The sequence below is a fragment of the Tyto alba genome, unplaced genomic scaffold, assembly GCF_018691265.1.
Source record: "Tyto alba isolate M040663 unplaced genomic scaffold, T.alba_DEE_v4.0 Super-Scaffold_13, whole genome shotgun sequence".
Classification (NCBI taxonomy): Eukaryota; Metazoa; Chordata; class Aves; order Strigiformes; family Tytonidae; genus Tyto; species Tyto alba.
In genome coordinates, this window is record NW_024881275.1 from 48313865 (window position 1) to 48328764 (window position 14900).

Here is a 14900-nt window from a genome sequence, read left to right on the forward strand (position 1 = left end):
TTACACAGAATCCATCTACTGAACAGCAAAGGGAGAAGGCATACAGTTAGATGAACTATGAGAGCATCTTCAGGAGGGGGCATGACAATTAGATGAAGAAGCTTCCTTGTAGTCCCATATGCTGTTGATGTTTCAAAATTTTCATTAAGTGGGCATGCTCACTGATTTAATTTTTCAATCTCTGTTTTGTCCCCACCTACTGGAAACTGGCTGGACTACATTTTGGTGATTGTTCTATAATTGTCACTCGAGATGTTTTCTTCTTTGTTAAGAAGCAAAAAACACCCAAGCAGATTAGTCCTCAAATAAATACATTTTGAGGGGGTTAAAAAAACCCCTTTTCTTAATGAAGCATTTATTCTGACTGGACAAACCCTATCATTTACTATTCAGAAAGCTACTGCCATGACATGCTGTTACAATTTTTTTTGGGGGGGGGAAATGACTGTTCTATCATAATTAAATGGGCATTTATCCTTTTCATAATTCTTGATTTTCTTTTCTCTGCTCTTCCCATTAGGTGGTTTGCAGCAACTCAGTTTGAACCTCTGGCAGCAAGGTCTGCTTTTCCTTGCTTTGATGAACCAGCATTTAAAGCTACTTTTTTGATAAAGATCAAAAGAGATGAGAAACTTTCCACTCTTTCAAATATGCCAAAGGTACCTGCTTTTGTAGAGGAATTTTAGTAGAGCTGCTGCCTAGGTAATCTGTCTAAGTCTTTTGCATTGTGGTTTTGTTGCATTAATGTCCCGGGGAGTGACTTGAGCAGATAAGCTATAAATTGTATGACTTTGTAATAAAACAACTGTTTCTTCCTCGAAGACTTAAACTACATAACTTCATGGAGAAAACAACTGTTCAGTGCATTGCACAGTGTAGGATGTTACTGTAGGGACAATTGAATGACTATGGGAGGGATTACTGCTGAATTTAAATGCATCATTATTTTGCAGGAATATTATTGTTGGCTACATCAATCTCAACAGCCCTTAAGATTCACATTTGAGTTTTCTGTGTTTACTGATACTGCACATGTGCAGAATACTGGAATATCTTTATCAGTAGTTTGTGTAACTAGCAACAGTCTCTGTGAAAGAGATGCCTCATCTTGAATGATGTGCTTTTGAGCCTAAATAAGGGGAATACAGAGTCAAGCCCAGAATATGAATGAGGCATCTCAAATTCCTTCAGCTAGATCTCTTCAGGCAAAATCTTGTAAGAGCATATCTGAATTTTATGGTGATGCTTTATATCATTTAGCCACTGGACAAACCTTTATAGAAGCTTAATTCATTTAGGCACACCAGCAAGACTAATTTATTACCCAGTCTGTGTCTGCACTAGATAATAAGTTCAGACCTATTAGGTGAATATTACCACCATTTATCACCTAGCAGAACCTCGTTAATATTGACATTGATCTAACTAGTAATGAAAAAAATGACACCCTTGGTGTTGATGGGACACACATGTACACTGTGCAGTTTGCGTTCCAGAAGGTTGTCAAAAGCTCAGGTGATCATGCAGCTATCCTGGTTTTGCAAACCAAACTAATAACTGGAACCGTATAATATAGTATCTTTTTCACAAAGCATGAATATTTCTATTCCTGGATTTGTGGTGATTCTTAATAATTTCTTTAACAGGACTGCAACACTTTAGTTTATGTCCAGGCCTAAGTGCCCTTTATTTGCTGCTTTTTTCTTCACTGAAAGAAGAAATACACTTTGCTAGAAAACTCTCCTGTTTTATGTAAACAAGAAAGGGTGTGTCATGATTTAGCCTGGTCAGCAGCCAACGACTACACAGCCACACTCTCTCCCTTCTCTTCCGGAAATGAGAAGGGACAGAAACCCAGGCTTGGGGTTTGAGATAGGACTGGGATGGGGAAAAAATCACCCTTTATGGGCACGAGAAAAAGGCAGACTCATTATAGGAAGGAAAAAAAGAACATACATTTATTACAGACACTAACAACATGTAATGGAGTAGGACAGTGAGAAATATTGCCACATCTTGAAAACACCTTTCCCCCACCTGTCCCTTCTTCTCGGGCTCAGTTCTGCTCCCCATATCTCTACCTCCCCCCAGCCGCGCAGGGGCAGGGAATGGGGGGTGCAGTCAGTCCTGCTGCTTCTTCCATCTCTGGTGGGGGGAGCTTCTGGAACTTGTTCCCCCTGCTCCATCATGATCCCCCTCTCACAGGAGACAGTCCTCCACAAACTTTCTCCAACATGAGTTCCTCCCACAGGCTGCAGCATTCCCTTATACTGCTCCATCATGGGTCACTAACTTTCTCCGACTGGATTCCCTCCCACAGCTGCAGCCCTTCCAGAGCTGCACTGGCCTGGGCACCCCCACATGCTGCAATCCTCCCAGCACTGAATTACAGCAGCGGGTCTACCTTTTCCCACAAGACCTTGGCCTTCTTCGGGCACAGCACCTTGATCAACAAAGCAGAAACCACAGGCCATAAATCAATGTCTGCTCCACTGTAGATCTTCATAGGTGGTCGGGGGGGTGCTGCCCTGCCGTCTCACCACAGGATACAGGAGGGTCTCTGCTCTGGCACACCTCCCCTTTCCTTTCTTCCTCCATTCCTCCACTGACCTTGGTGTTCAGGCAGCTGCTGCAACTCCTGCTCACAAGTTCCACTGCATGTCACCACGCCCCTTCTTAAATATATTATCGCAGAGGTGCAGCTGATTGTCTCAGTTTTCTTGCAGAGGTGGAGCTGACTTTGAGCTGGGAGAGCTTTGAGAACCTTCTCACAGGGGGCCACCTCTATAGCCCTCTCCCCTGCCACCAAAAAAAACTCCACCACTCACTCAACCCAGGACAGAGTGCTCACTCATTCTCCTCTCCTAGGAGTTTGACAAGTGGCTAAGGCAACTTCCAATAGCTTCCATAGTTCTTCATGTATGAAAAGTAAACTATGTTTTCCATTGCTGCATGTGTGCAGCAGACATTGCTGAGCTGATTGCACACAATTGCTTAAAGTCTATCCTGTTCTTCAGTGTACCTTCCACAGAGGATGGGTACTCTGAAAGACACTGATAGGTTCTCTGAAAGACCAAGAGTATTTTTGGTTTTGGCTTTTATGCTGCACCACACAACCATAGAATGTTTACTGCCACCCTGATCCTGGTATATTCTGAATGTTCTCTTGCTTATCTCTGATGACATCATTATAAAGATGAGAAAGGATATTCTGTGACAATTTTCATCCCTATTAGTTGAGACAGAATTATTTGGTATATGTCTGGCATCTAGGGCCTTGGTTGCCAGCTTGACTGATGATTGGCAGATGAAGTGGAGGCAAAATAATGATCAACTCTTCTTCACTGTAATTTGTGGTTGGCTATTGAAGGAAATTTTCTGGGCACAATTTAAGAGCAAGGAGGGTGTTTTCTGTGGTTCCTAGGTGCTATTATTTCAGTAGCAATTACCTGCCTACTGTTCTTTAGTACATCTTATAATGCCTATTGTGATAATAGACTTCTACAGAAGAATAAGAAAGAGCCCTCACAGTAACAAGCAGGCATATCTACTTCCTTTGCTTTTTTTTCCCACTGTGATTGTGCAGCATCTCCAAGCTGTCTTCTTCAGTAAATGCTTTGTCTAGCCCCTCCATGACCTTGCTTACTTTCTCCTATGATTTCACTTGGATTTCATATTTTGTGCAAGGTGTTTATGCAACTTTGCATGGACAGGAAGAAGTCATCTGGAAAATTGTTCCATGTGTTTATCGAATTGGGCAAGTGTCCCGATCCAATATCGGGGATATCCCGATTCGATATCAGGGAGGGTTCTTAAACGATCCCAAGAGCGAGATTAAGACACAAACGAGGTCAGATGCCGGACAACCTTGTGATCTTTATTAAACAAGCGGCTGATAAGAGCGATAGGACAGGGAGAAAAAGGAAGAGAAAGTCAGAATCCCTAAGCTAGAAAACAGTAGAGATGCGGCAAGATTAATCACCACCACCACGAGCCCACGATGTCCCGTTGGCTCAGTCTCAGTGCAATCGATGATGGTCCAAGCTCCAAGCTCCGCCGAAGTCCACAAGAGGGATGTTTTGGGAGCCCACACGCGCACACACACACGCACACAACTTGCAATGATGACCACGCACACGCACACATTGCGACGATGCACACGCACGCACACACGCGCCAGTACAGAGTACACAGTCCTTTTATCGCCTTAGTCCCCACGATTTCCTGGAAAAGTCCGCCCATTTCCACGGAGCTCGTTGTAATGTGTGCTGCCCCATGGACTTCCATGCGCGCATGCCCAGGTGTTCATGGTGGTCTCACTGGCGAGGGTCAGCCCACGGTGCCTTCAGCCTCTGCACATCTTCCTCACCTCAATTTCCTCCCGACCCGGCTCACGCGCAGGTGCAGTCTGTCTGGTGTTGCCAGGGACGTTGTTATTTGCGCTTCGGGCAGACGTCGTGGTTTCTTCGGGGACTACACGTCTCCTTCAAGGCGTACTCTGTCGCATCAACAGGATGCGGGGGCCAGGAAGTGGTAGTGGTGCAGCAGCGATGTTGAGACAAACAAAGTCCTACACAGTCTCCTACAGCAAGTCTGTGAGATTTCAGATTGTGTCTTCTTACAAAGTGTGCAAGTGGGTCACTTGATGTAGTAAACCATGAGCATCAGTAGATCTGAGCAGGCTTTTCAGTTTTCCTGATAGGATCTGCAGACAAGCCACATAGAACTTAAGCTCTGTGTTGCCAAGAATTATGACTTAACTGGTCCAACCAACATGTCTTAAAGGGCAACTCTGTGTTCCTTGTTTAGTGAGTTATTATTTGTTACCAGAGAATATTCCTCTATATTGTCATTTGAGGCTGTTCAGCAGCTAAATGCCACGCAGTTGCTCACCCACACCCCCCCTCACTTGGGAATGGGGGAGGGAATTGGAGAGGCAAAGGGAGACTCACGGGTTGAGATAAAAACAGTTTAATAACAGTAACAGAATAATACGATGACAGCAATATCAACAGGTAATGTACAATACAGCTGCTCACCACCTGCTGACCAACACCCGCCTGCTCCTGGCTAGTGATCCCGAACACAAAGGCTCCACGGCAACACTCCCGGAAGTGAGAGCCCCTCCTGGCTCACTCCTTCCTTTATATAGTGAGCATAACGTCACATGACATGGAATATCGGCCAAGCCGGGCCCAGCACTCCAGCTGTGCTCCCCCCAACCCCACACGCAGGCAAGGGCTCTCAGACCTGGAGAGCCTCTGGAATCTCAGTGTGCTTCAGCACTCCTCCAGCTACCAAAATGAACATGAACTCTATTCCAGCCCGAAAAAGGACACTCTACTGAGTCTGGAAATAGCTGATTCTCACACCTCAGGACATGGAAACTATGTCTGGAAAAGTCATATTGGTACTTGCCTTAGTCTTGCATGCTCCCATAATTTCTGCCTTGTATTGGCAGTCCTGCAGAGCATGTGCCTGTGGGGTTCTGTGCTTAGGAAGGAGCTGCTCCCCATCACATCTGCCCCTGCTCAACTCCAAGTGCATGCAGGGGTAGCTCTTTTGGTGCTTTCTGTGGATAGTAATGTGTACTTGACGTGTGTACACAATGAGTAATCATACACATGGACAAAACATACTGATGAGCTGCAATTACTGTAAGGTCATCAGTACTTCATCTCTTTCTTCCTCCTTACTTTAGGACTCATTTCCATTTAAGTTTCTAGCCTTTCTTTCTGCAGAGTAGAATTCATTGCATTGTTCAGTTTTCAAGGAGATAGGAAGCCATTTGACGAATGAATATTTGGGAAATGTGACCTTGTACCCATTCTACTTGAAGTGAAAAATGAGTTGGTATTGCACATTTGTATGATCGTAAACATTGGTGTTACGAATTTTCCCTCCTGGTCACATTAAATATACAGCCAAACAGTATGTTCATGTTGTTGTGGATAAGTCTTTTTCCTATTCATCTTTCTCTACATAGAATTCTTCACCGAATGACTTGTGCCACTCCTGCATCATGAAGTCCCTTTTAAATTATGTGATGCATCTTTTGCATATCTTCTTGGTGCTTTGCTTCCTGCTACTGTTTGTCATACCACTTGAATTACCTTCAGATAGAGATGCTTCTTTCTCTTCTGCCTTGCATACTACATGTCTTCTGCTCAGCTACCTATATATGCCATAGGCAAAAAGTCCTGTGCTTCCTTCAAGAGGAGAATTCTCCTTATTATTATTATTGTCATAATTTTCCATCATCTGGCTGTCTGCTTTTTAACCCACCTATTCTGTCTTGCTACATTTGTTCCTGGTATGAGACTCTTCACTGAACTTCCTGTTTGTCCACTCTTTTTCTCTTTGTAACATTTACTGATCTTTTATAGTGAGAAAATGTTTAAGAGCATATTACAAATTTCATCTGCATTTTCTTCTGTTGCTTTCATCTCTGTTTTAAAACTTGGCTGTTACATCATGTGTATGATTGATAAAAATTTGAGAAAGCATCCAGGTGTGGAATAAAAATAATATTAAAAAAAAGACTTTAAAAGCAATCAAGTTATATGTTTAGTGCTGGGGATCAAATGAGACTTCTTGTGTCAAAAGCACAGGTCAGGTTTAATTAGAATTTATCAAGAAGGTATAAGAACATACAGAGCAAGTGAATTCATAGTTTTGCTAACAGCCAGTATTTCCATGATAATTACTTATTTGTATTTATACTGCAAACAATATTATTTTCTTTTGTTTTGTCCCCCAACTTTATGCCCAGGTAATTTGATGCTGTGTAATTCCTTTTTTGTTGTTGTATGAGACCCAAACATGCCATCTGTTAATGGGTTCAGAAGTAGTTCCTTTACGTTTTATAATTTGTTAAGATAACTTGCACATGTGAATTACAATAAAATCCTTAGTCTTGTGGCTGTACAAATAAAGAAATGAGACACAAGAGTTTCTGTGACACAGTATTCTACCTCAACAGCATTTCACGTATCAGTGAGCTGTCTTCTAATGGTAACCATTTTTATATGTAAAGCTTCTTTTAATTGTCATGTTTTTATGATTTATTTCATGTCTTTTGTCTCTGATCTCGCAAGTGCTTTAGCACATGCTAATTCTTACATTTTAGATTTAGCCTGGATTATGTATTCTGTTAGGTAGTGTGGACTCCCAATGCAGTAAGTACAGGCTAGTGAGTTGATTCTTGTACACATAAAGAAAGAATTATGAAAATTGAAGAGGAACATGTATAGAAGTATATTACATTGGTAAGATCATTACTAGGATAGGCTCACTTCTGAAAATACTTAAAACACTGTCATGAAAGAAGTGGTACAGATTCTTCTGTAATATCTGCAAGTCTTGATAACAAACTGTGCTAAGAAGATTGACTGTGAACTTCATCATTTTCTATAAATACCTACATGAGCAAGAAATCTCAGAAGTAGACCTCAACTAGCATGTACGTTGCTAATATGGCAATATATAGTGGCTGACACACATAAAGGCTAGAAATAAACTCTGTGTGTTTTGAACTTATGGTGTTTTCTTCTGTGGTTTTGTTTGAGTGTTTTTAAAAATTAGGATAACTGATTTTTGAAACAGTTTATCTACAGCTACAGTAGGGTACAGTAAATAGGGTGTCATGTCTTTATGAAGATGAGACTGTAGTAAAGGCAGAAATTTATGAATTTGCTGAAGGAATTCAACAATGGCATTGTGTTCATATGCAGTAGTCAGACTACATGTTTATATTGATTTATGTCTTCAGGCTTAAAAATCTATTCCTCTTTAAGGCTGACAGTTAAATTTTCAGTGGCAGTTAAATGTTAAATCATTGTTTGGTTTGAAATGATCATGTCTAAAACTAAGGTTATTTTTGTTTTTAAAATGTTTGTGGTTTCTGGAAACAAACTTATTTATGAAGTTTCAGAAGGCACATGAACTGTCATCCCTGTCTCCAGACCTTTACTGTCCTGCATTATAGTGGTTTTAAACATCTTGGTTTATTCTTTATGTAATTTATGTTTGTGACTGACTATATAGAAAAGTACTTTTAAACATATAGCATGACTTTCCAGGCTAATATTAAATATAATTAAAACTATATAATTAATATAATTAAAATAATTAACTATAATTATAAATGACTATAATTATAATATAGCATTATAATTAGAACATATAAGATATGATTATAAGAATATATAATTAAATAATTAATTATGTAACTAATATAATTTAAAATATTAAATATTATTTCCACTAATATTAAAGAAAAACCTGCACTAGAAGACACCATGGTGTCTTACTTCTTGCTTCAGAAGATTGAGCAGACAGTTAATTTTGGCAGTGTGTAAGCTGGGCATGTTTTTGCTTTGAACTAACCTTAGCTTTTCTTCACTTTTTAAAATGCAATCTCTTTTGATTTGTAAGGGGGTGTGTGAGGGGGTTTTTTGTTCTTTTGTTTTAAAATAATGAGGATAACCAGTTACCTGGCTTTGAAGAGGATTCTGGGAAGAAATAAATGCTTAATTCATGCAATGTCAGTGTTTTTAGCAGAGCTGTGTCTTTGATCTAGCCTAAAGTTTGCTTGAATTAATGATAATCTTTATGTTGACTTTGGATTATACTGAGGGTTTAAGTGTGAACTAAATTAGATTGATGGTTTCTCCAACAATGCAGTTGTCTCGTAATACTGCATAATAAAGCTTGCCAAATAATTTTGGGGTATATAGGCTTAAATGTTCCATCTCTCCTTAAGTTTTGTTACGCCAATGAGTAGGTTGTGAGTATCATCTATCCCTCTGAAACATAACCAAAATATAAAGACGTTCTGGAAGTTTGCTTATAACTGTTCCTAGCATGAAGTAATTCTTTGATTTAATATTGATTCCTTGCCTGTCTTAATGTTCTTTTGTGTGCATTAATGTTTTCCTTTCACCTGCAGAAAGCCACTACTCCTGTGACAAATGGAATTGTTCAAGATGAGTTTTTTGTGAGTTTGAAGATGAGCACCTACCTCGTAGCCTTTGTTGTTGCAGACTTGAAAAACATCACTAGGGAAACTAATGGGAGCCTGGTATGTTTGTTCCACCTTAAATTCTCCTTCAACCCTCCCAAGCCAACCAGACAACCAAACCAGAACAAAAAAATCCCCAAACCAACAAGCAAATTCTGCCTCTTTTAAATTTATTTATTTTATTGGCTTTATTATACTCATCATAGGTAGGGGACAAAAGCCACATGCTATAAGTTGGACTAACTTCAGGGCTTATACCAATATTGAGAAGACTTTTACATCAAGGGACTCAGCATCCAGTCTTGTTAACAGTGGAAATTTACAAAATCTAAAATTCCTAAGAGCTTTCAGAGCTGGAAACTTTAAACTTTTAGTTTTAATGCTTCATATGTGAGACAGTAATGTCATGCAAACCAAGAGTTGTTCAGATGATGTATAGAAACATTACAGTTCCCAGGGACGCCTACATACTATTTCAAGCAGTGCTGCAAATGTGTTCTATACCTGCGAAGATACCCTACCTAAAAAAATCATGCCCTGCAGTAAATCAAATTTAAACTAACTTGAAGCCTACATTTAGTCACTTGAATACAATTATTTCATTGCAGGGTTTTTGTTTTTCCAAAGGTTCCAAAAATCAGTTGGTCCTGTTTGATCTTTGTCCTTTGCAGGGATATGGCCTGCAGGGTCAGTGAGCAGTTCCTACAATTAAATTAACCAAAAAAAAAAAAAGTGCTAATATTAGGACATGTTCCTTAATTGCTCCTTTATCTTATTTTAGGACGTGCAGGAGTTTTGCATGAGCAATGATTTTCATGACTCCCTTGCAGGGACTGCCCCTTTGTGGTGAAATGTCAAAAGTACCAGTACTTACCTATAAAGAGACAGAGGGAATAGTGCTAGTAGCACTGCAGAAGGAGATGCAGGCCTCTCTTTAATCCAATACACACAAGTAAAGATACTGGTCAATGGGCTTTGATTCTGACTTGGACAGGTATTCCTAATTATAGCTGAATAGTACAGACTGTTTGGTCTAACCTGAAAAGTTAAGTCACTATTTTTTTTTCCTTGTGGCTACTATTTGGGTCTGTATTTGAACTGTATTCCTGTATTCTGGTAAAACCATCTAGCCAGTTCTTTACCAGGCAGAAAACTGATCAGTATACTAAATGTTTTGTGTTTGCAGAGAGCCTAAAATAACTATCTATGTGGTATGCTTTGTTTATTTTGTAATAGCGAGACTAACTTGCAGGGATTGTCAGTACTTTAGAAGTATTTTGTGGCAGTGTTATGTAGGAGGAGGAGAGAAGGAAGCATATGATGTTTTTCACAAAATACATTCGCAGAGTGCTTTCAGCAGGCTTGAGAACTTGAGCTAACCAGTTCACACAGGATAAGTTTATTGTCATGAATGTTATGCTAGCTTAGAGTTGAAGTAAAGTTGCTTTGTGTTCATAATGCAGTGACATTTTTCTCAACTCCAGAAGATCCTAGGGGGCCTTTATGTTTTGGTTTTGAGCTTAAAATTTGCAGCTAATAATACTTTTGTACTTCCAGGAACACTAGATTAGACCCTTACATGCTCAATTCAAACTCAAAACTTGAAAGGTCACCCTATCCATCTATTGGAGATGTTGTTTGTTTGCTGATTCGTAGCAAGTAAGAGGGACTTATTAAAAAAACAAAACAACAACCAAAAAAAAAAAAAACCACCCACAAAAAAAGAGGAAAATAAGTCTCCATGTATTTTGTGTATGAAAGGGTATCCTAAACCTGGATCAACATGATCAAAGTTATTTTCCTGATATAGCCACTTCAACGTAAACAGAGCGAGACTGTAACCTCTCATTTTTATTAATGATTTTTACATCATGTCTAATCTGGTCCTACCTTAGATAGGGGAATGGTTGAACTTTGTTCCAATTATTATTTCTTGAGAAATTTTCTTGCAGATAATACCTATGTTATCATACTGATAGTCTAAATATAGATTAATTGAGGTATTCAGGGAGAGTCACTTATTAACTCATGAGGGCGTAGAAAAGGAAATGAATGAGTTTCTGTTCACGCAGACTATTCTTGAACACCTTCCTTAAAAGTGCCAACCTTGAGTTGTTCTGGCATACACATTGGTCAATTGGATAGTCTGTATTTTGACTAGTGAATAAGGTCTAGCAAAAAAAATTTAACTCTTTATTGACAGCTTCCTAACTAGTGTTTGTAACTTACATGTGTACTCCCAAAACCATGTCCTATCTGTTTCAGGAACTTCCGCCAGCTTCTCTCTCACTTCTAAAGCTTTTGCAGCTATATGTTTCAAAATCTTCTCTCTTCTCTGTTTGGACTAGGTATCTGTCTATGCCATACCACAGCATTTAAACCAAGTTGTATATGCCCTAAACACAGCAGTGAAACTTCTGGAATTTTATCAGAAATACTTTTTAATAAACTACCCTCTTGAAAAATTAGGTAAGTTCTTTTGAACTTTTTTTAAACAGAAAAAGAAGCCCTAATCAATTCTGAGGAATTCAGGGGAACTTTTGTTCTGGATAGTTGTGCTTAAAAAAAAAAAAAGATAACATCAAACATCTGTAAAGTAAGCTTCTTTCAAAATTATTTTTAAAATTAATTAAATGTTTGACTGAGTACAATTATTAAATGATTCCCAAGCTAGAAAATTTTTGTGAGCTTTTGAGACCAGATTGCTTATACTTGTATATAACATCAAAGAAATAATTCAGTGTAAATTTAACATCATGTGCCTTGGCAGGGAGATACAGAATTACCAATCTGTGAACCATGTTCACCAGTTCAAAATCTGAAGCCTGACTTCTCTGCATGTGTTAGTTTGAATGGAAAGATAATGAAATGCAATCTTTTAAGACATTACTTTCAGTAGGGGTGGCCACATTTCCTTGTTACTTGTGTGCATGCAAGATCTACAGGCAGTTTCTGTGTAAATTTGTGTAAAGTTGCTTGTATAAGAGTACTGCTAGAGAAACATGGCTATAAATCTATGGCGCTTCTATGCTTGAGATGTGAGCACCTGTCTACACCACAGGATTTAAATAATGAGGTTTTTAGGGATTATGTCATAGAATAGATACAGAATTGCTCTAACTAGCAGTTTTCAAAAGCTTCTTTCAAATCTTTTCCAGATCTGGTAGCAATTCCTGATTTTCAGTCTGGTGCAATGGAAAACTGGGGCTTGATCACCTTCCGAGAAACAACACTCTTGTTTGACAGTAATACTTCTTCAGCAAGGGATAAAAAGTTAATAACTGCAGTGATAGCACATGAGCTTGCCCATCAGGTACTGGATTGGGGAGGTCATTGTTTAAATGTATTGGGCTCTTTTTTAAAAAAAAAAAAAAAAAACAAACAAAAAAAGCAATTCTGTCCTTAAATTGACCTCTGCCCTTACTGTGACTAGGCTGTGTGTTGTATCTGTTCAGAATACCTGCAGGTGTATTTTCTCCAGTACAACAGGCAGAGTGCAAGCTCTGTCATAATTTACTTAGGAAGTTGTTCATGCAAAAGCGTTACCATGGTTTTGACTGAACTTCATTTTGCCACAAGCTAAAGCTGAGGATGAATGAAGTATTACTGTAATAATTGGATTTTTTATCTGAAAAAGAATTATGGTTTTGGTCTTCCATAGTGGTTTGGCAATCTAGTAACTATGGAATGGTGGAACGATCTCTGGCTGAATGAGGGATTTGCCACTTTCATGGAGTACTTTGCCATGGAGGAGATTTTTCCAGAATTCCATTCAGTAAGTACTTTCTGTAACTACTAATATTGACCCTTCACTAAGATCCACTTTTGAATGCTGCTTGTAAAGGACTGATACTTACAAACTTATACTGAAATTTGCTTTGGGTATCGCTGAGATTATACTCAGGGAGATTATACTCCTCTGCTTTGTCACTCATATTGGAAGTGATTTTGGGGGGCCTTTGGGAAGGGTACATTGGGTTTGTGGGGTTTTTTATTTTTTTTTTATTTTGGTAGCAGTCTTCATGCAGCCTTCATGTTTTGCATAGGTTAAACCATTGTGTGCAAAATAGTAGGTTTTAAAAGGTGGAGGTGTCTATATATCAAATTGTAACTTAAAACCTTTATACAGGAAGTCCGGGCTTTGTTGACGAAATTCGTCTGCCTCTACTTTTCCTAGTAGACCTAGGAAGCTTTAGGTTACTAAGTATGCCTGCAGTAACTCCTGTCTTTCCATCATTGTGGTACTTGCTTGTGTCTGGATCAGTTTGGGATTCACAAATCAGGAGACCTTGTATCAAAGTATCATATCCCACTGAAACAGAAAAGGCCCAAACAATAGGCCTCAAACCAAAGTTGACTTCTGAGTGAATTCCCCGACCAGCAATCAGCATCTTATCAGCAGAATGAAGCAACCAGCATCTTATCAGCAAACTGAAGGAACTAGCATCTTAGCATGAAAATGCAACCCTGGGAACAATCCCTGGGAACTATAAGTAAACAATAGGAAGTAACTATAAATCCCAAATGTAAAGAAAAACAGAAACTCCTCAGACATGCCCGGATCCTGGCCAGATCCAGACATGCCTGTGTGAGGCATATCAATCTACCAGATATCTCCTGTGCATTTTGTATAGACTTGGTTGTTAAACTGTATAAAAGCCGGGCCCTCTCACAGCACAGACGGAGACCACACCTACGAGTGGACGCACTGTGTAGGACTTCCCAATTGCCGGGAAAGGCTCTCTGACCCTTCGCTGTGACGGGGCTTCCCAGCTGATGCACAGATCTGGATGATGGTAAAGTATGAGGGCAATTGGTGATGTATCTTTCTTAATCACTATATCTAGCTTTATATAGTAATGACTAGGTGCATTACCTTGCTTATTCTTTCTGCTGCTTTAAACTGAAGTAAAATAAGCCTATTTCTTTAGCTTGGTGTCTGTGTCCTTTGTGTTAACCACCCAATGGATTCTAATAGCATTGAGTTACACTAATAGTACAAAGCACTACTTCCACAGGCACTTCTGTTTACACATATGGCTGAAGGATAAAATCTTTTTGATATAATAACTTAGTCATCATTTAAAAGCTCACTCAGGTACTAAGTGATCTAGCATTTCAGACTCTGGAAAACACAAAGGTTTCAAATTTGATCTTTCTTCTCCAAAGAAGAGATAGCAGCTACAGCTATAAAGCATCCCTGTCACTGAATACAGGCAGAGAAACAAAAATTAGTGGAACTACATGGAGGGAGCATTGGGGAAACAAATTTTGAGTCCCATGTAAAGGTATCTCCTAGGAGAGGAGATATTTGGGCTCTGGAACCAGCTTCCAGGAGTGCTTGCATGATTTGCATTAGTCACGGGACTAAAAACCTGACGTGTACTGTTTCCTGCTTGCTGGATTGTGTTCCTCTCAGAATTCTGAGTGTGAGTTTTGAGTTCTTAATTCACCCTTTCTACTGCATTAAGAAACTTGACTCAGTGGACTTCTTTCTTGGAGCTAGGTGTTTAAAAAGTTTTTAATTTGGCCTGGCCTGTTTTTTGAGTTTGATGGCCACTGAAAGTATGTTCGTGTAGCAATTCTGTTTGTTGGTGTATAGTCATTCTGCATATGTGGTATGGAGAGGACAAAAAACTAGTCAGTTTTAACAAGGACACATCTAACACTTGTGTACTTCATTCTGAAAGGTGCCTAACAAGGTGCCTTCACCAGTATCATTTCATCACTTGGTAGTGCCAAAATATATTGTGGTAAAAATAAAAAAAAATCACTCAGGACTTCTGTAGTCAAGAAGAATAGCTTTAAAATTGTCAACTTTAATGGGTATCTTTATTGTATCGTACACAGGTCCTACTTTTTTTTTTTTTTTTTTTTT

At 39.2% G+C, this 14900-nt stretch overlaps 1 protein-coding gene across 3 annotated transcripts in view; it reads left to right on the top strand.

Moving 5' to 3' along the window:
* Positions 1-14900, top strand: part of LOC104362884 (leucyl and cystinyl aminopeptidase) — an 85981-nt gene that overhangs the window by 46620 nt on the left and 24461 nt on the right. For all 3 annotated transcript variants that reach the window (XM_032985421.2, XM_032985414.2, XM_042787579.1), the window contains 5 exons: positions 521-659; positions 8951-9082; positions 11371-11491; positions 12181-12335; positions 12684-12797. In XM_032985421.2, coding sequence (XP_032841312.1) covers positions 521-659; positions 8951-9082; positions 11371-11491; positions 12181-12335; positions 12684-12797 — 661 coding nt within the window. The remainder of the gene's footprint in view (positions 1-520; positions 660-8950; positions 9083-11370; positions 11492-12180; positions 12336-12683; positions 12798-14900) is intronic.